The sequence below is a fragment of the Aspergillus candidus genome, assembly GCF_002847045.1.
Source record: "Aspergillus candidus strain CBS 102.13 unplaced genomic scaffold BDW47scaffold_2, whole genome shotgun sequence".
In the NCBI taxonomy this organism is placed as follows: Eukaryota; Fungi; Ascomycota; class Eurotiomycetes; order Eurotiales; family Aspergillaceae; genus Aspergillus; species Aspergillus candidus.
In genome coordinates this window covers 872259-891223 of record NW_020194007.1, presented here as the reverse complement: position 1 = coordinate 891223, position 18965 = coordinate 872259, and the positions used below count along the sequence as shown (strand labels likewise).

Here is an 18965-nt window from a genome sequence, read left to right as displayed (position 1 = left end):
AAAAAAAAAAGAATAAAAGTAATGCAATGCATCAACCGGGCTCCGATCATGCGTGTCGTGCGTGCAGTCAATTAGTCACTAAGAAGGGATTGGGCAAGTCCTATGTCGAATCGGAAAGGTATCGTAGAAGCTAAAAGCACTCCCACTCGCAAAAAACACACCAGCGAGCTACACGATCTGCCAAGACGAGACCTCGCCAGACGCCGCGCTCGCCGATCTTGATCACGGTTTCCCAGACGCTGCCGTCTGCGTCGTTGCCCACATCCGACCCCAGCATGTGGTCTGCCTTCCGGGTCAGGCGAAGGATCTTGCCTGATGGTGATTGGATGGCCAGCTTGGCTGGTTTTTCCCGGCCCGAGGCGGATCGGTTGGATGAGATGGCTGATGTGGAGGCTGAGAACTCGTGCGAGACGGCGGACACGGACGATCCTGCGGCGGAGCTGGATACCATGCTGAGGGCGCTGGCCGGTCGAGCAAACATGGAAGGCGAGACGCGCCCGGCGATGCCGGACTCGTTGCTGATTGACGAGAATGAAAGTGTGGATGGGTGCTGGCGGACGGCGAAGACGAACGTGTTGTTGACGGCGAGCTTGGCACACTGGGGCTGCATTATATACAGGTCGTGGCGCTGGGCGTGAGGGGTGGGATGGCGCAGCACGAAGTCGTAGGCTGGGTTCTCTCCGGAGTGGACAATGGGGAGAGCGAGCGCCAGAGGATGAGGAATGTCTCGATTGGAATGCATGAGGCCCTTCTTCCCCGCGTAGATTTTGACCGTGCCTTGTCCCTCGTCACCGGGAAGAACAGCCTTGACAGTGATGCGCTTCTGGCCGTTGACCCAGTCAGGCTGCACCAGTGCTCGTTTGCGCACGACATCTCCGCTTTCGAAGTAATCTCCGTCAGCATCACGGGCAAAGGCGGGTGATTCAACTTCGGCGGCGCACTCTACATCGGGCGGGACAAACAAGCGGAACTGCGCAAGCTCGAGGTTGTCGATGTGAACAATACTGGTATCGTAGTCGGGGAATTGCACATTCATCTTGAAGTAAGGCGGACAGGCGGTAGGGAGAGCAAGTAGAACGTCGGGAGAGATAGGTGGGAAGATGTGTTGATCTTCAGGCGACAGCGGAACGTGCGTATAGCAGAGCTCGAGCGGGCGCGTGAGGAAGTACCAGGTCTCGGCCGTGGCAAGAGGGTTGGTCACATATTGGTCCCGTCGAGGGTTCGTTGGGCTCGCCAAGGAGCAATCCATGAAACGCCATTCACCGTCCACCAGGATCGAATTCCACCAGTGGTTCGCCCGCGAGAGGCTGTCGAGATCCAACAAATCACCGGGCGGCTTGAGATACCCTTTGACCACATCGGCATGCAAACCAACGGAGGTGCACATCTCTTGCACCAGGAATGCAACCTCTTGCGGGCTTCCTCGTCTCGTCTGCACAACACGTTTCAAATCGACTCCAATCTCTTCGACAGGCTCGTCCCAGGCAATCTTTTCACTAACCCACGTGAAGATGGCACGAAGCCGTTGAACGTCACTTTTATAAGGCCGGCAGATATAACCCTGAGCTAGACTCATAGGATTCGTCATCGGAGGGAGACTGTTGACAAATCGGGCACTCTTGTCGACAAGAGTCAGATTGACGGCTCCAAAGTCTGTTGGCTCACTGATCGGGAGCCCATCAATGCTTTCGTCGCCTTCCGCAGTCTCGTACAGCTCCTCCACCGCGTAAATTACGGGGTAATCCATCATCTGGCACCGTTCAGCCCGCTCGACCCGTTCATTGCGGCTCGGGGAGCTAGCCCGGTGCACATCCCGTCGTACCTGCACCCAGTCGACGGAAGTGCCCCCGAGACCCATTTCTCGTGCTGCGTCTCCTCGGTTCGAGTGTGAGGAGAGGATGGGAGTGACCGGTCGGCCCTTTGTAGGCGAGTAAGAGCTACCTGTGTGCCCGACTGTGATGCTGCTGCGGGCATTGGCGGCACCTGTCTTGGCGGTCTCGAAGATCTTTTTGAAGAACCCATGCTTCTTAGCTTTGGGGGTGGATAGACCACCAAACACGCCCGCGGACTCTTCGGGGTCCGCCTCCGTCGACGACCACGGGATGGCCGACGACGCGCCTTGGCGAGAGGAGTTGTGGCTGGAATGATAGGAGACGCCCGTGAGTGGAGTTTCCGGTCGTTGCATCCGGGAGACATCGCTGAAGCCCCGAGAGCGAACTGTGTCGACAGCTGTATTCGGTCGCCCGTCCAGTCCTCCGCCGCGTCTGGCAAGACTGCCGGCACTGGTAGCACTGAACCCACCAGCGGATGGGCCGCTCATCATGCTCTGGCTAGTCTTATCCGTGCTGGTGGTCAGGTTGGTATTGACGCTCTGCACACCACTCGAGGAATTCGTCGTGCTCGACTTGGTGGTGTAGCTCCGATCCAGCATGTCCTCGCGCAGATCGTTGCCGGACCTTCTTCCTCTCAGATGCGGGAACTGAGCTGGAATGGAGTTATGCCGTCCGTGGTAAGGAACGTTCCTCATTGGAGGTGGAGGAGGTTCCTCATCAACCTCGGAGGCTTGTACATCCTCCGAACCCCGCCGATTCTGTTCCTGCATCTGACGCAGGCGGCTCTCCATCCTTTGAACATAGTTGCTCAGCTGGGGAGGACCATCTACGAGCTGGTCGTGGGCATAGACACTGTTCCTATGTGGTTGGGCACCGTCGTACTGATGGCCCTTATCACTGTCAAATCCCGTGGCGGTCAACGGTCGAGCGGGAGCTTGCGCCGGACGGGTGCTCCGGAAGTTGTCGTAGGCTGCCGGTGACCAAGGGTTATTGAACACTGGTTGCGCTGATGGCGAGTGCGACTCGTCCCGGGGCATGCCCATATCCTCAAGGGAGGACATCACGTCTTCCATCGCATCTCTCAGGGGCGAGGGTGTATTACCATGGGCATCAGAATGCGCAGCGGGGGATGGGGTCCTCGACTGATTCCCATAACGGTCATGGGCGGTGGGAGTCGGCGGGACACCCATATCCATCGACGGCTGGCGGTTGACTGCAACCCGGTGCGGCGGTGGAGGCGGCGGCGGCGGAGACTCTTCGCGTTCCTGGAGCTGTAGGGGCGAGATCTCGCGGGATGAAGGCCGGTTGAAAGACGATTGATGCTTCGGAACAGACGGTGGCAGAGGTTCTGGCTCATCGGGCGGGCAGGGTGACGCCGCGTGGGATGGAGGCCCGCCGTAAGCGACGGCCTGAGGTGTTGAAATCATGGGTAGTCCTAGTTCGCCTTCCTGCGGTAGGAGGGGGGATCTTGCGCGAGATGTCGGTCTAGGGTAGTCCGTATAGGAAGACGGCATCGTCGGTTCGTATTCGAGATAAGGCCGGGGGGATCTCGCACGCGAGGGAGGTCTCTGGTAGGGATTATGGGAGGCCGGGACCATGGCCATTGACATGTCGTAGTGTGACTGAGGCCGAGGGGACCTCGCACGAGAGGGGGGTCTGGCATAGGGATCACCAGAAGCCGGCAACATGGGCACCGACATTCCATATTGAGAGGGGGGTTGAGGGGATCTCGCACGGGAGGGAGGTCTGGCATAAGGATCACCGGAAGCCGGCAACATGGGCACCGACATGGTATACTGCGACTGGGGTCGAGGAGATCTCGCACGAGAGGGAGGTCTAGCGTATGGGTCATTGGAAACCGGGACTGTAGGCGATGGCATTCCATATTGCGACGGAGGCCGAGGAGACCTCGCACGGGAGGGAGGCCTGGCGTAGAGATCATCTAAAGTCGGCAACATAGGCGCTGACGCCCCATATTGTGACTGCGGTCGAGGAGATCTAGCGCGGGAAGGAGGTCTGGCATAGGGATCATTGACAGGTGTGAACATAGGGTGTGACAAATCGAGTTCCTGCGAGGGCTTCGGGGAGATCGCCCTCGAGACCGGTCTAGACCGCGTCGAATTCCGCCCCGTGGGCGTGGACGTTGAGGGCCCTGATTCGGGCGGAGGGCGGGGTGAAATGGCGCGAGACGATGGCCGGGAGGAAGTCCGAGAGGATTTTGAAGACGGCCGGGATAGGTTGTGTTGATTTTTCACAGCGCTGGTAGGCGTGCGCAGTGGTTTCGCCCGCTTTGACAAGCTGCCATCACGCGGGGGCGTCTCCGGGATCCCGCTCTTGATGGACGAGGGGGAGGTCCCATTGCGATTCAATTGGCCCGAGGGTGCCATCGCTTCCTTGTGGGCCTGGAATGGCTTGCGAAAGACGGTCTTTTGTTTCTTGGGGGCGGAGGTCGGGTTCGTGATCGGGGATGCGGTCGCCTGGATCATGGGATCTTCGGTCCGGGTAACGGGCACAAAGTCCTCTCCAAGCACTTCGACGAAGTTGGACGGGAACAGACCCATCATACGCCTATCGCGCCGTAACCGGCCCATCCACCACTGACCATCACCCGCGTTTATACACTCGATCAGATCGCCCTCCACAAACCCCAGATCCCGTCTCGTTTCTCCTCCCCACGAATACACGGCTCGACACCAGCATGGAAACCGGGGAGGCAGCTGCGGAGCGCCGGCCATGATGAACAGAGACGCAACACAGCTTGCAGCAGGGCGGATCGTCGCAGGGATTGACCGGTCAGATTTCGGAAGATATTCCTCGTGCAGGGCGTCAAATCAAGCGATCGGAGGATTCCAGGCCGGGCGGTCGAGAGCGGATTCGAACTATACCGTCTTTCGACCAGTCCCATCGAAGACGATTCAATAATCCGTCGGTAGGGTAGCAATTGGAGAGTATCACGAGCCGTGGAATGAAGGAAGCAACGAGAGCATAGCAAAATTAAGCGATTGACCAGGAGAATGCGGACGAAATGTAAGGGAAATGGAGAACAGGAAGTAAGATAAAAACAAAGAAAAAGAAAGGAAAAGTAGAGGAGAGGAGGGAAAGAAGGAGAACCACAACCTCATGCAGCAACACCAACGTGGGGAGGAAGAAGAAAGGGAGCAAGAAGAGAAAGTGGAAGAAGAAGAAAGAGAGAGAGAGAGAGAGAGAGATGAACAGTTCAGCTGAGAAAGCGGAGTGAGTTGGAGGTGAGGCCTGATTGTTTAGGTTGTTTACGTGGGTGCCTGTTTTGGCCTAGCGCCGCCTTATCGATAAGCTTAATGCGCATCAGATCGATCTCTCTCTTCCATCTGACTGTCTTCTCTCTTCTCTCTTCTTCTGATCTCGAGTCTCAATAATTGATTTTGCTCCAGATTATCGAGATTGTTTTTAATGACTGTGGTGGGAATTGAATGGTGAGAAACTTGTACACTAAGATGCACTGATCGACACACCAGCCACCGATGCCCGATCTATCTCCCCAAAGCTCGGATCCATGGTTGTCTCCGCTACCCGCTTCTCCCACCCATGGACTGCCTCGCCCTAGTTCCATTGTACACAAACACGCATGTCCATACCGTCAATGACAACTGACATTGTACATGGAATTTCTAATATACTCCTCTCCAATACCCTGGTTGGAATTGAATAAAACCTCCTGTCATAGGATCGACATCTTGCCATAGCAACATTTCATCCCTCCACCCCTACGATGCCCGTGCGCTCATCCCTTGCTCGGCGACCAGCCGCACCGTCGAGTCGCTTACCCCGGGGACCAACCAACCAAATCCGGGGGACAGCGTCAAGTGGGAGATTGAAGGTAGTGAGTGATACATTCCTTTGATCTGACTCGAGTGGCGGTAGCTTGCAACTTGCAGTGGTCACTTGTCGTGTATCATCATGCGGGGTAACATGCCACAAACTCTGGCCAAAACCTTGGACCAAAAATAAAATAAAAAATAAAAAATAAAAACGAAAGGGCAAGGAAATAGAGAGACCAGAGATTTACGTCTAACAAATGCCATTTATTGTGCATACCCTGTGTGTGTAAGAAGGGATGGCCTGAGTTCCAGCGACCGAAGCCGACTAGACGACAGATGCTCCAAGAGACCCGAGAGACAAATAAGGTCGGTTTCCCTGGTCGGCTTGCATGCGACCCCGGAGATGTAGAACGCCCAGATAATGCAAGGTCATAACAAAATAAACAAGCAAGGTGCGCTATAGCCAATGTAGAAATTGAGTTTAAGGAATGCAGAAACAAATACAGTTAGTCCCCAACTCAATGCCGATGTGCAACCACAGGACTCATGGCCCAACGATCATCAGAAAACCAACACGAACGTGAGACAAGTCTAATTCCACCCAAACAAAGTTCAAGGGAGGGACATCTCCGAGCTGAAACGGAGTCCACTACCCCGGCCGCCAATCCCAGGACTAGTCGGTCGGCTATTGGCGGTGATTTTCGGGCTCCGCGGCTGAGTGCTAGTGGACCGGGTTGAGGGTCGATTCTTGCGGATCTCCCGGAGTTCGTCTTCCTTTCGCCGCAGAAGGTCTTCGCGGAACCGGAGCATGGCTTCCACCTCGTGGACCCGAGCGAGATGCCGAGCCTCGTCATTCTGCAGGTTCAACTCTCGCAACTGGACGGCATTGCCGTCTACTTTACGCTTCAGTGCCTCGTTCTCTTGGCGGAGTTGACGGATCTCGTTGACGGACTGGGCGGCCGTCGTGGAGGCATTCTGGTACTGCTCGCGAGTGTACTCGCCCTGTTTGGCCTCGTACTCGGCCTTGCGTTCCAGGTTGGCATTCTCTTTGCCTAGCCGGCGGATCTCTTCGCGCGCCGCTTCGAGCTCGGCTATGCTGCCCCCGCCCGATTTCAGCTCTTCTCGCGTCTTTTCGAGCTCGTGTCGCAGCTGCGTGCGTTCGTCTTTCAGTTTCATGAGTTCCTCTTTCTGACGCTCGACCCGTTGCTCTGACGAGCTTTTGGTTTCGGTCAATCGATCGCGTTCCTGACGCGTTCGGTGAAACTCTTCGGTGCGGCTTTCGTAGCGATGTTGGAGGGTTTCAAGGGCCTTTTCTTTTGCTTGTAGACCGGACTGCGCTTGTGTCAAGGCCTTCCGTAGGGACTCGACTTCCGTCGCGTGGGAGCTCCTCAGGTGCACAAGGTGCCGCTCCAACAGATGTAGGTCGTTATCGAGAGTTTGGCTGGGGAACTTTGTGGACTCGGTTTGCTGGCTGGCTTCTTGTGACGTTTCTGTCCGAGGTCGTTTAGAGCTCTGCCCGGGAGATTCCTCCTCCGTCTGAGATACTTAGCTTAGATCCACAATCGGCACAGAAACTCGGATGGGACAACTTACATGTAAACGTTTCTGAATCTGGGGGGCGGGAAAAGGCGTGCTGTTGCCACTTTGCTCTGGATGTTGGGATTGGGTAAGATCCAATTCGTTCGCGTCCACAATGTGCAGCGGCTCCACTAGAGGCAAAGACCAATGCGCATTGAAATTGTCCGATACAAGATACGTTATGATTTCCTCGGCGTCTTCCTGCACTCCCAGTGCATCGTCCTGGAGGTCTCCGACCACGTCGCGAAGCCGCATGGTATATTGGACTAGTAAGTAGAGGCGTCTAATTTCAGGGAAATTCGGGAAGCAAAGCTCGACATGCTCGCTGGAATTTGATACAACCAGTCGGATTGCAGGGAGGAGGTTTCCATCGCGGGCAAAGGTGGTCCGCATGTGTTCAACCATTGGGTTCTTCGGGCTGAATGAGGAGTCCATCGCGATGATCGCGGACGGCGTCCTGTATGTACCGATGACGCCATCGTTCTGCGTGGACTGAATGCCAAAGCTCAACGATCCTTTCATCATGGAAACTTCCAAATTGGTGCCAGTTCCCATTTCGCCTCGGGGTCTGGTGTATACGAGCCCTTTCCCTGCGAGGTATCGCTCGACAACCTTCTGAGTTTTCTCTCCGTGTACCATAATAACGAGGTGCATGTCTTTGGAAGTCGCGTTCTCGGCAAGGTAGCCCAGAAATAGGAACTTTGCACTGGAATATTCGGCCCAAGCCGCCTCCTGCTTCAAGTCGGACGACGAATCCTTGATGTGCTCTGTGATGTTTAGATCGGGGTGAGTCGTGACATTGCTAAGCTGTCGAAGAAGATTGTACATGGCTGATACAAGGCGTCCACGCTATCCCAGTCAGATTAAAGGCATTCGGAAAGTTCAGGTCTCCAACTCACATCGCGTTCAGGGATGTTTTCCTGCGGGTAGGAACCCTTAAGAAAATCTTGAACGTTTTGGGAATGGGCTTCCAAGATCCGCTCATAATCATCCTTGACTCTAGAGTCCATGGGGAGTGGTACAGCGAACTCCGACGGCCCAAGGTGCACTGATCCAGGAGACGGTTCTTCGACGTGTGTCACCGTCAATGCACTAGGCTGAATTGTTTGCACCCCAAAATGCTGATTCTCGACCTCAGTCGGCTCGACCGCGGCCCCTGTCGTGGGCGGATGCATTTCATGTTCGACTGCAAGGGCTGGCTCCTTTTCCACCCTGATGCTAAGCGGTTCCGCAGTTTCTGGCATAGAGACCGGCGCAGAAGGCTCGATATCCCCAGCAGAGGAAGGGGTTGCGCTCGGATCGGCATTTTGAGACATTCCACCATTGGCTCGCGCGCGCATCTGGGCGTAGGCATTGGCCATTTTTTCTCTAGGGGTTGCTCCTTCGATCTGGCTATACTTTTCCATGGCCTCCGCCAATGATGACGACTCCTGGCGATCTTTATCCTCCATGATTGAGACTGAACGGACAGATAAGCTGCTTCGATGGGAAGAAATAGACCTCGCGAACCACTGTGACAAACTTTCGCTGCTGGCTGGAACTGACTGTGACACTGACTCTAGGAGATGGTCAATGGAGCCTACGCAGCAAGTCAGTGGCAAGTTGTGGACAGAAGCTGGAAGAACAAACCTGGCGAATGATGAGTGTTGCGGACGTGAATTCTGGATAGCAATGTGCTGTAGGGAGAAAGATAGCTGGTCGTCTGAGAGGATGACTGTGTACCAGAACGACGGCTTCTTGCTCCAGATTGACTAAGTATGATTGGACGGTTAACGGTGCTGGACTGGGGCGCCGGTGTTTCGGCAATTTCGTCTACTTGGCTGAAATGATCAAGCAAAGCAGGTGCTGGTATGTGCACAGTCGAGAGAATATCTGTAGTAGGACTATGAGGAGGTTCGGCGTCTAATCGATGTTCGTCGGCAGTAGGTGGAAGGGTCGAGGTTGCTTGGCTCGTGGGTGGGATTGCACTTCGTGTATCACGAGCAAGATCTTCTTCAGCTTCGTCTGGAAGTCGAAGTTCACGTGGAATTGAAACTCGAGGGGTGTATACAAACACAGCTCCCGAGTTGGTGGATCTACCGTCCTGAGAAGGATTTCCGCGATTAACGGCGGCGCGTGGTTCGCTTCTTATGGCGCGATTCGTCAAGGGCGTTTCTTCTATCACGCGATTATCTTGTAAGACTGCGCGGGTTCCTGAGAGCTGTGGTGTTTCTGAAATGATACCAAAGGGCACAAATAGGGGAGAGTTGGAACGGGTGCTGGTTTGCAAGATAGATTCCTCGATTTCAGGCGGATTAGGTTGGGAAGTCAAAGGACTTGAAACAGATGCGTCTGTCGGTGGAAAATCAGCCAAGAGCGCCTCTCGAAGAGCGTTACGTCGTTTCTTTCGCTGCTCCCACACGCCAACTGCACCGTCGTTTGCGTGCTCTTTTGGCTCCTGGTCACCGGTGTTACCTTGTCAGTGACAATTCCAACATAAATACTGGGCCCAAGTAACCTTCGATGCTGTGAGTCGGCCAGATAACTCACCCAAGTCGGCGACCAGGGTCCCTCCCAATCGATTAGATACTGGGAATCTGTCTCGTCAAGTATACACTTGATATACCATTCGTCTTCTTCTAGACTATCACTTTCGTGTTCGTTCTCGCTATCAGTGTCGAGGACGATAATATTTCCTTTTTGCTTCTTTGCTCTATGTGTGTCGGTGGGTTGTGTTGTTATCGAATTAGGAGCCTTGCGCTTCCGCTCCATTATGCGCAACCAAAGAACGCCGCGGAAGTGTTGTAGCCCATGTTGAAGATTAAGCAGTAGGGAATGACTGGGGTTATTGAAGAATTATTTCGGCAAATTAGGTGTTCCCCCTGCAAGGAGCAAATCTCTGGTGTGAGGACAGGGCTTGTGAAGGTGACAACAATGAAGAGTGAGGAGTATGAATGAAAGATAAATGAACGCATCACGCACTTGGGAGACGGGACAGCTGCGCGGTTGATCATGGACACGTGACCCTTATCGGGGCCCAACTCCACTCGGTCGACCGGGATGTGCCAGCTGTCGCGCCTCGGCCTATTAGCTTTGGTCTGTGGCGGTTACAACCACAACACTTCATGCTGCTAATTTCTATTCAAACCTTGTCTTCTATAGACTCTATTGGAAATTGATTCAGCCGCGCTGGACCCACGGTGGGATCCTTTGAAATCTACTATAGTGTGGCCTGTTCCTTCTGCCATTGCTCAAAATCATACCCAAGCTCTTCCAGGCTTCTAATGGTTCTCCGTTCCTCGCCTTTCTCGAAAAATACCCTCCGTATCTCAGGGGTCAATTGTCGGATCCATTTGTTCTTTTCTCCCCAACGGTTGCATCGCTTGCCGTTTTGATCGTTGGGAAGCCCAGGTCGTGGCTCGGCCTTGGACGCCCAGTCATGAAGCATGTTCATGTAGTCTGCGTCTAGAGGGAATGGCATGAGATGGAACGGTGTGCCGCTGCCCCTTTGCTCAAGAGTAGAGTACTCCCATTCTTTCATCTCGGCATACGACGGGAGAGCCAGTCTTCCGGATAGAACACGAGAAAAGACGGCCGCTTGATTCTCGGCCAATGGGAATGGAATGATCCGCTGGGGTAAGACGGGGAATATGAGGGTCGGGTTGGGCGCATAGAAGAGGTGCTGATAGATGTTTTCCACCCTGCGTCCGTCGGTAACCACCGGAGGGTCGAGTGATGACAAAAAGGGGAAAGAGTAGAAATAGCCGGTGCAGAATAGGACTGCATCGATCTGTGCTTCAACTCTGCCGTCTGCAAAGCGGACCGCTCTATCATGAGTGGCAGGGGACAGGAACTCCATGATCTCTGGAACATAGATCTTGTCTGTGGTAGTCGGAAGTGGCATGGCCCGGTGTGAGGCCAGTACTTTGCCCTTGCTCACTTTGTTGATCTGGTTGCCAATATCGAGCCCAGAAGCAGAGCTTCCCACGACAATGACTTTTTTGCCGCGGAATGGATCTGGGGAGTCGTAGAGTTTGGAGTGGGATATATTTCCTGGATACCCTGCATCCCAGTCTTTGATCCCCACTATATCCGGTAGATAAGGTACATCGAAATGACCGCTAGCGACGATGACGGCGTCGTAGGTTTCAGTTCGATCGGCTCTGGTTCGCAGATTCCGTGTCGTCAACGCCCATGTCTGGGAATTCTTTTCTTTGAGCCGCACATCCAAAACCTGGGTCTCGAATTGAACAAGATGTTTCACCTCCGCCGCATATTCGTCAAGATACTGCTTGACCGTCGTATACTTCGGCAGCTCCTGTGAATCAGCGGGAAAAGCCTTTTCACCATATGCCATCAACTCCTTGGGGATATTGGTATCCAAAGTTGAGTAAATGGGCGAAACAAATGTGGGCTCCATTCGATCTTTTGAATGTTCCTTGGGATGCCATACTGGTTCCTCGAGCCCCACGTTAGGAGTGGTCTGGGGCACCGGGGTTTTCATGAGCTGCTTGAAGGTTGCCGGACAATAATTCCACACCCCTCCGGGCTGATCTCTCCTCTCGTACACATCTATTTTCTCAAACGATTTCTCCGCGAGCAGATATCTAAAGCAACGGTTAGAGTGGCAGCTGGGTCACAGGTGGGGTTGGGTTGATAGCGAATGGTTCCGTACTTTACTGCAGCGAGACCAGATGGCCCTGCGCCGATGACTGCTATCCGACGGACGGGGATTGATGGCGACATTTCCAGGTCGGCTACAGATATTGAACGATCACCTGAAAAAAAGAAAAGATAAAGTGAATGATCTGACGTTTAAAAGTGATCCTAGTCGCAACCTCTGGGGATTGTTTCCAGTCATGACATCTGATGGTTCCCCACTGGGTCCCCATGCGATGTCGTGATTTGCTGCTCCACTCCAGCTGTCGATATCAGGTACTGTGTGGATGATAGGTATGTTTTTTGAATCTACGTTTAATTTGACAACAATGGACCAGGTATCTGAGAAGAACCAAGTAATATAAAAGCTTTGGAGATCGCAAAGTTTCCTCCAAAATGGTAAGACATATACAATAAATACATGGAATTCAATACTATCCCGCAGTCAAATGATAGAATACTGGTAATATTACACATCCGATACAACAGTACCTTGATGATGTAGCGGATCGACGAACCAAGCGCGCCATCTCTCTGTCGCTCCCGTTCGGACCTCTTTCTTCATCAGCTTTGAGCTTGTTTGTCTTCTCGGTCGCTCGCGACATGAAAGCATATCTTTGAATAAACGCCCATACCTAACGAACCATGTACTACTCGTGATTGGGACCATGTGGAAATTGCATACCGATACCTGGCTACAGCGATGAGTGCGGACGAACAATCTCCTGCGGCCTCCGAGCCCTTACAGCTGGCACCCACCCCTATCGCGGAACTTTCGCCAACGGTCGAGCACCTGTCAGATAGCTGCATACACGCTGTGGTTACTTTATTATGGCCTTACTCATCGTCGACAAAGTCACTGAGCCTTTTGTTGGCAGACCCGGACGTTCGTCTCCGCCGGTTGAATGGACAAGTGAAGGTGGTCTTCCATGGGGTGATCGCAGAAAATGTCGCAAAATCGCATGTTGGGATTGGTGACGTCGTTCGGCTTGGGCTGGCTGGCTCAAGGTTTGTGAGCAAGGAGACGGAGGCCCAGACGCCTGGGAAATGGATCGCGTGGGATGTTCATTTTGACGATCGTGTATTCTTGGAGGTACGGTTGAGAGCCCGGTATTGAACAACGTGTGCTGATTGGACGAATTCCTAGATATCGCGTTCCTCCAAGCATCTTTCAACCGTGAAAGTCGAACCTCCATCGCCTGCGTCAGCTAAAGAAGCTATTCCGAGCACGCCGCCGCGCTTACCTGCGATCACCAACGGCTATACCCCCAATGGGCCTGCTATATCAACCATGGGGCTCGGCGCCTGGCAATCTCCAGCATTTGCGGGACGTTCAAGGAAATCATACGGCGGCCTAGTCGATTCGGCTTTTGATCCTTTCGCAGAGGAGGATGGGTTCGTCCCAGGGAAAGGAAGGAAGCGAACTAGGTTCAGCATGCACAATAGTGACTGGCGCTTGATTGATGAACCTGAAAGCCCAGGCGAAAAAAACGTCCCGGCAGACTGGGCGTGGATCTTCGATGAGGAGGCCATATCAGATAATGAGGAACAGGCAGCTGGTGAAAGTGATCAGAAATCTTTGGAGACAGCACAGGCCCAAACGGAACCCCAGTTGGAGGCTGGATCACAAATAGGTGATGGTGCAGGCGTGGATACAGTGATGGAAGATGAACCCCCGGTGGACTCTGAGCAAGATCAAGAGCAACAGGTTGACCACCAAGAAAAATATCCTCACGCACACGAAGCTCCTCCCAATATCGACCAGCAGGCTGAACGTTTTCGCCTATTCCATGAGGCGCACCGCTTGGGATTTGCTGCCCATCAGCCGACCGATACACCACACCTATATCCTATTCCGTCCCCTGGTCTACCTATCCCTTCGCCGTTGGTCACCACCTCCAACAACTCACTAGGATATTTTGCCTCTATTGCGGCGGGCGTACAGTCGCAGTCTCAGAGGTCCGCCGCGACGGGTTCCGAATTTAAATTACCTGAAAATAACAATCTTTTTGGGGCTGTCACAGAAGCCGTGCCTAATACGGTTGACGATCGTTCTAATATACCCCCAACCTTCTCAAGCACGAAAGCCGCATCGGAGTTGGTATCGCAATCGGTCGACTCGGCTGTATCAAGCACTTCGGATACATACGTCGAACAAAAGGAATTAATACAAGAAACTGCGAACGATACAGGGGACGACGAATCAGCATCGTCTTTTGTTGAGACCACAGTGGATACTGAGGTTCGTGTCGACGACGCAAGCCAACAGGGAAGCATGGAAGAGGATGAGGAAGATAGCGAGGTATATGATGAAGATGAGCTAGAAGGATCGGAAGAGGAATCGCAATTGGAAGCAAGCGAAGACGAGAACTTACAAGATGACGTCTCCGAATCTGAATCTGACTCGGAGGACAAGGATCTTACCGAGGATTCATACCCCGAACGCGTGCCGGCCGACAGTGGGCATGGCACTTTTGAATATTTGAAAAGCGGACATATTCCTCAAGATATCGCCGAAATCGAATCGGAGCGCAGAACACGCTCGCCGGTGGCAATGACTGGTCCTTCTGCGGGCGAACGCGGATACTCAGCTGAAGATACCCGAGAAGAACGACGACATTACGACCAATACGACGACAGCGAAGGCGAAAATGGCGAAGATGAGGATGACGAAGATGGCGAAGATGAGGACGAGGATGACAAGAACGAAGAAGTTGGCTTGTTCGATGACGAAGATTCCGAAGAGGAATCCGATGAATACGATGAACAATCCGGCGAAATGGTTGAATATGACAGCGAGTCGGATGGCATGTCTCGTGAAAGCCTTGGCCAACAACAACAACCAATTCCCGGACCGGCACAGACGGAAGTCATTGTCCTGGATAGCGACAGCGAAGACGAACCTGCACCTCCATACTCCCCAGAAGTGAGAAAACAAGAACAGCCAATCCTGGATTCCGACAGAATGCGAAGTCCAGAAAGATCCGAGGATGAAAGCTCAGTCTCTGACGAAATGCCATACAATCTCGGGACCGGGGACTCCTCTGAGGTCGAGGAATCATCGGAGGAAGAGGAAGAAGGAGCACCAGGCAGCGATATGGAGGACCAAGAGGCAGGCAGTGAAATGGAGGGCGTCGAGGTGGAATATGAAGAAGAGGAAAATGGAGTGATAGAAGTTCAGGAAGAAGACCAGTCCGAAGGCGAGCAATCACAAACGGATGGAATAGGGAATGAGGGCGCCGAGCATGCTGGGGTAAAAGAGAGCATGGAGGACGACGCACGCGAAGTCCTGCAACCGGGAACGGCTCAGGAGGAGTCGCGGCAGGAAGACACCCGGCAGGAATTTACCCAACAGGAGGACGTCAAACAAGGGGATATCCAGCCGGAGGATATTCAGCCAGAAGATTTCCCAAACACCCACCGGGACGACTCCCGGCAAGAAGAGCCCCAGGTGGAAGACATCCGAGAGGCAAGCATCCGAGAGGAAAGCACCCAGGAGGAAAACATCCAGGAGGAGAACATCCAAGAGGAAAGTATCCATGAGGAAAGAATCTGGGGAGAAGATGTTCATGTGGAGGATGCCCAGCAAGAACACTCCCAGGAAGAAATCCTGGGTGAAGATGTTGAAGGTGCAGAGCCACAAGACCAAGCAAACATGGATGAACCTATGGAAGTTGCCGAGTTCCAGGTGGATCAAGAACCCGAAAGGACACGGATGTTCATGTCACGACAAGGACCTTCCAACTTGGATGGACAAGGGCCGGAGCCTCTCGATGTCTTGAACAAAGCAGAAGACACAACGTCACTGCAGAGTCCAGAACCAACTTTCTTTGATGCCAATTCGGGTATTTTGCCAACAACTCAACAGCATTATCCAGCTTATTCTTCTAGTGCTCCAGATAGCTTTGGACTAGCTATCGACCCAGCGCTGCAAGATCTGGGCCCTGTCCAAGGGACAATGGACATCGATGCAGTTCAAGACTACCATGAGTACCAAGATGCGCCAAGCCAGGAAGAAAACCACGTTGGAGATTCAACTCGACAACATGATAACGCTGTTTTGTCTGTGAATGGGTCGACCTCGGAGCATAATCATCCTGACTTTCCCAGCAAATCGCCCGATCACTCCAAAGTTCAAATGCCGTGGACTCCGGAACTCTCTCAATTATCGAAACCTGATGCACAATTTCCTATGGAAATGACCTCAGATGCCATTCCACCCACACCCGACGATACACAGAAGTCAGCTCCACCTATTGAAGCGCTGCCTCATGAACCGCCTTTGCATCAGGAACCGACAGAGGTGAAAGCGGAAGATTCCGAGAGCAGTGCCTTGGTCCGTGATGTTGAGGTTCCTGCTCAAGACGAAGTGGATACGTACCATAGTCCTAGAGAGCATCAAACTCCAGACACGGATTCACATGACGATTACGAGTCCATACACTCGTTAGACAGCGTTGATCTGGTTGATATGAACCGCCATACCGCTCGTCACCACCGCAAGCACGCTCACTTTGCTTCCCTGGCAACGCTTGTTGACCGCGAAAATACGCTAACGAACACGATCTCGATCGCAACGGAGGTTTATCCAGTGACCCGCGCCACCTCAGGCACGAACGACTTCTTGCTGGTGCTTCAGCTCACGGACCCATCCATGGCCGGCACAACACTACAAGCTCACATCTTCCGATCCCACCAAGAAGCGCTCCCATCACTAGCAGACGGCGAAGCGATCCTCCTCCAAAATTTCCGGCCCCAACTCTTCCACCACTCCGTAACGCTCGTAAACACAGACACAAGCTCCTGGGCCGTTCTCAAATCCGCAGACGGAACCCAAGTAAACGCACCACAAGTCGACTCCACCAGCTACGAAATGAGCTACGCAACCAAACTCCACAAATGGTACCGCGAAATTGGCACGGCAATGGTGGCAGACAACCAACTCCAAGCCTCCATCGGCCAAGCCAGTCGCGAAGAGACACCCGAGAGCAACGTCGCATTCAGCGACCAAGGCAGCGTCTGTTCCCCGTCGCGCGAGTTCCGCAGTGCGTCTTCTTCGGTGTCGCAGCGGAGCTCGAGGCGGCGGAAATCGCATCGGAGGATTACGATCCATGAGTTGCGGGATGGGAGGATGTATACGGAGGTTGGGTCGCCTAGTGGAAGGGGGAGTATACATGAGTTGAGGGATGGGACTGTGTATGCGAATCTGTGAGCGTTTTCTGAAGTTATCAGTTGAATCAATGTGCATGTCATGTCATTCTTGGATATCTCGATTTTGGCCTGCAAATCTTATGATATTACTCTCTTATCTCAGTTCCCAGGCCTGCGCTCCAATCATTTAGTCTATAGAACACACCGTATGTGAACGATGTATTTACACAACAGTCATGGGGTTTGAAGAAAAACATATATAGCCACTCTTTACATCTTGGACCCCTTCGCGGTCAGACTATCAATATTGACCGCAGCTCTGATGAGCTGATTAGCGATGGCAGTCGGAGGCGGCAATCTCAAGCCGCCCTCCTTGTACTCCGCACCGGCCTTCTCGCCCAAGGCACTGGTACCTACCCTCAACGCCTCCTCGACCTCCTTAACGTCGAACCACTTCGCATCTTCAAGCTCCGGGTCATGCAGCAAGTGGATCTCCTCATGGGCCGGATCACTGACCTGCGCGATAGCGCCAATCATCAAGTTAGCCGGGTAGGGCCACGGCTGAGACGAGTGGATGATGACGCGCGAAAGAGTCACACCAGCCTCCTCCCACACTTCTCTGCGGACAGCATCCTCGACCGACTCCGCGGGTTCGATGAACCCCGCCAGAGTCGAGTACCAGTTCGGCGGGAAGCGCTTGGAGCGGCCCAGCAGGATGCGCTTTCCGTCGGTGGAGACGACCGCGACGATGATGGTGGGGTCGGTCCGCGGGAAGGACAGGTTCGAGAGCGTCGTGCGCGTGTTGCACCCTGGTCGCTCGAGGGTTTTGCCTTCGGCGACTCGCGCGGCGTCTGTTGGCGGGCAGGCGCGCTTGGTCCCGGAGTTGACGGATAGGGTTGGGTTGCCGCAGGTGCCGCAGTAGTTGTTTCGGGTGTTCCAGTCTGCGAGGGCGCGAGCCTGCGCATAGATGGCGGCTAGATGGGTGTGAGTGAGAGGTATTCCACAATTTGGAGGGGGGAAGAAAGCGACGCACCGTCGTCAGCAGAGAAGGACATGACTACGCGGGATTGGAAAAAGCTGAGTCCCTTGGCTTCCATGGCGCTAATTACAGCGTTGGCGCCGTTTTGCTGCTCTTCGCATCCCTTCGGCGTCACATCGAGGGCGAAAAAGGGGGCGCCGGTGTATATCTTCCAGGCTAGACCGTCCTGTTTGCGGGTTTCGTCTACGCCTAGGAAAATAAGGTTCGCGGTGGTCTTCCGGGAGTCGAAGTCTTTGATCATGTCTTCCTCGGGCTTGTCGTAAAAGTTCTCGGGGACGAGATTGCGGACCTCGTCATACTGGGCGAGATATAACTCCGACGGCGTTTTCGTAAGCGGCGCGAGGTCTTTCAAGAGCACGAACCGCGTCGATGGGTGTCTTAAGGCGGCTGATAGGAAAGGGTGCTCAGAGCGCAGAAAGGACAGCCGGTTTAGAGGGGAACCTAGCCCAGTCAGTTTCAGTTGTTCCTCTACATCTTGGGGCAACCTTACTAGAGAAATAGTTCACAGTTTCCCTCCCAAAGTGACGAGACAACATTGAGTCGGCTTGTGTATGCGCAGGTGCTGGGATCTGAGGAGTAGTCGTCATTCTGTAGAGAGACTGGCGATTATATGTATGAGTTGTCTGGTATGTGATACGTATGAAATATGTATGCGACAAAAGCAACGGGTGGTATCAATCTATGCAAACAAGAAGCGAAACACGTCTAATGAATCAGACCGAAAAAAGCGAAATGAGCAGAACTTCTAAGACAAGCAGATAATCGTATCTCATCCAGCGTTGACAGAAGGCGAATCATCCAACAACCGAACGAGGGGACGATATCGTGGATTAATCAGCACTTGTTTGGCCGAGGATCATCGCGGCGGAGTTCCGGGGTGGCGGGTATTCCGAATACACATATTCCTCGCGATTAGTGTAGATAATGAAT

At 53.5% G+C, this 18965-nt stretch overlaps 6 protein-coding genes across 6 annotated transcripts; 1 reads left to right on the top strand and 5 right to left on the bottom strand.

Moving 5' to 3' along the window:
- Positions 1–46: 46 nt before the first annotated feature.
- BDW47DRAFT_98326 (putative SH3 domain protein (Cyk3)) lies at positions 47–3583 on the bottom strand. The gene has a single exon (XM_024820619.1). It carries the CDS (start codon positions 3530–3532, stop codon positions 131–133), a length of 3402 nt encoding a protein of 1133 aa, XP_024676363.1. The 5' UTR covers positions 3533–3583; the 3' UTR covers positions 47–130.
- A 1978-nt stretch (positions 3584–5561) lies between these two features.
- BDW47DRAFT_98323 (uncharacterized protein) lies at positions 5562–5837 on the bottom strand (the record flags this gene model as incomplete). Its single annotated transcript, XM_024820618.1, has 1 exon — positions 5562–5837. A coding segment is annotated over one exon (276 nt), but the record flags the coding sequence as incomplete, so codon positions are not given.
- Positions 5838–6241: 404 nt separating this feature from the next.
- BDW47DRAFT_122112 (uncharacterized protein) lies at positions 6242–8658 on the bottom strand (the record flags this gene model as incomplete). The annotated part of the gene is made up of 3 exons (XM_024815775.1): positions 6242–7165; positions 7223–8056; positions 8107–8658. The coding sequence occupies 3 exons, from the start codon at positions 8656–8658 to the stop codon at positions 6242–6244; spliced, it is 2310 nt and encodes a 769-aa protein (XP_024676361.1).
- A 1712-nt stretch (positions 8659–10370) lies between these two features.
- Positions 10371–11950, bottom strand: BDW47DRAFT_27214 (putative flavin dependent monooxygenase). The gene is made up of 2 exons (XM_024818626.1): positions 11862–11950; positions 10371–11793 (listed from the first exon to the last, which is right to left on the bottom strand). The coding sequence occupies exons 1-2, from the start codon at positions 11930–11932 to the stop codon at positions 10407–10409; spliced, it is 1458 nt and encodes a 485-aa protein (XP_024676360.1). The 5' UTR covers positions 11933–11950; the 3' UTR covers positions 10371–10406.
- Positions 11951–12413: 463 nt separating this feature from the next.
- Positions 12414–17162, top strand: BDW47DRAFT_27207 (uncharacterized protein). Its single transcript, XM_024818625.1, has 2 exons — positions 12414–12938; positions 12993–17162. Exons 1-2 carry the CDS (start codon positions 12549–12551, stop codon positions 17055–17057), a joined length of 4455 nt encoding a protein of 1484 aa, XP_024676359.1. The 5' UTR covers positions 12414–12548; the 3' UTR covers positions 17058–17162.
- Positions 17162–18773, bottom strand: BDW47DRAFT_27203 (NAD(+) diphosphatase). Its single transcript, XM_024818624.1, has 3 exons — positions 18526–18773; positions 18030–18476; positions 17162–17970 (listed from the first exon to the last, which is right to left on the bottom strand). The coding sequence occupies exons 1-3, from the start codon at positions 18620–18622 to the stop codon at positions 17267–17269; spliced, it is 1248 nt and encodes a 415-aa protein (XP_024676358.1). The 5' UTR covers positions 18623–18773; the 3' UTR covers positions 17162–17266.
- Between the last annotated feature and the right edge of the window lie 192 nt (positions 18774–18965).

Excerpts from the sequence above, each read along its gene's own strand:
- BDW47DRAFT_27207 (XM_024818625.1), top strand. The coding sequence starts at position 12,549 with ATGAGTGCGGACGAACAATCTCCTGCGGCCTCCGAGCCCTTACAGCTG. Across the intron at positions 12,939-12,992 it reads ACGATCGTGTATTCTTGGAG|ATATCGCGTTCCTCCAAGCA; the intron begins GTACGGTTGAGA and ends ACGAATTCCTAG.
- BDW47DRAFT_27203 (XM_024818624.1), bottom strand. The coding sequence starts at position 18,622 with ATGACGACTACTCCTCAGATCCCAGCACCTGCGCATACACAAGCCGAC. Across the intron at positions 18,477-18,525 it reads AACTGTGAACTATTTCTCTA|GTTCCCCTCTAAACCGGCTG; the intron begins GTAAGGTTGCCC and ends TGACTGGGCTAG. Across the intron at positions 17,971-18,029 it reads GTCCTTCTCTGCTGACGACG|CCGCCATCTATGCGCAGGCT; the intron begins GTGCGTCGCTTT and ends ACACCCATCTAG.
- BDW47DRAFT_98326 (XM_024820619.1), bottom strand. The coding sequence starts at position 3,532 with ATGTCGGTGCCCATGTTGCCGGCTTCTGGTGATCCCTATGCCAGACCC.
- BDW47DRAFT_27214 (XM_024818626.1), bottom strand. The coding sequence starts at position 11,932 with ATGTCGCCATCAATCCCCGTCCGTCGGATAGCAGTCATCGGCGCAGGG. Across the intron at positions 11,794-11,861 it reads TCTGGTCTCGCTGCAGTAAA|ATATCTGCTCGCGGAGAAAT; the intron begins GTACGGAACCAT and ends CCGTTGCTTTAG.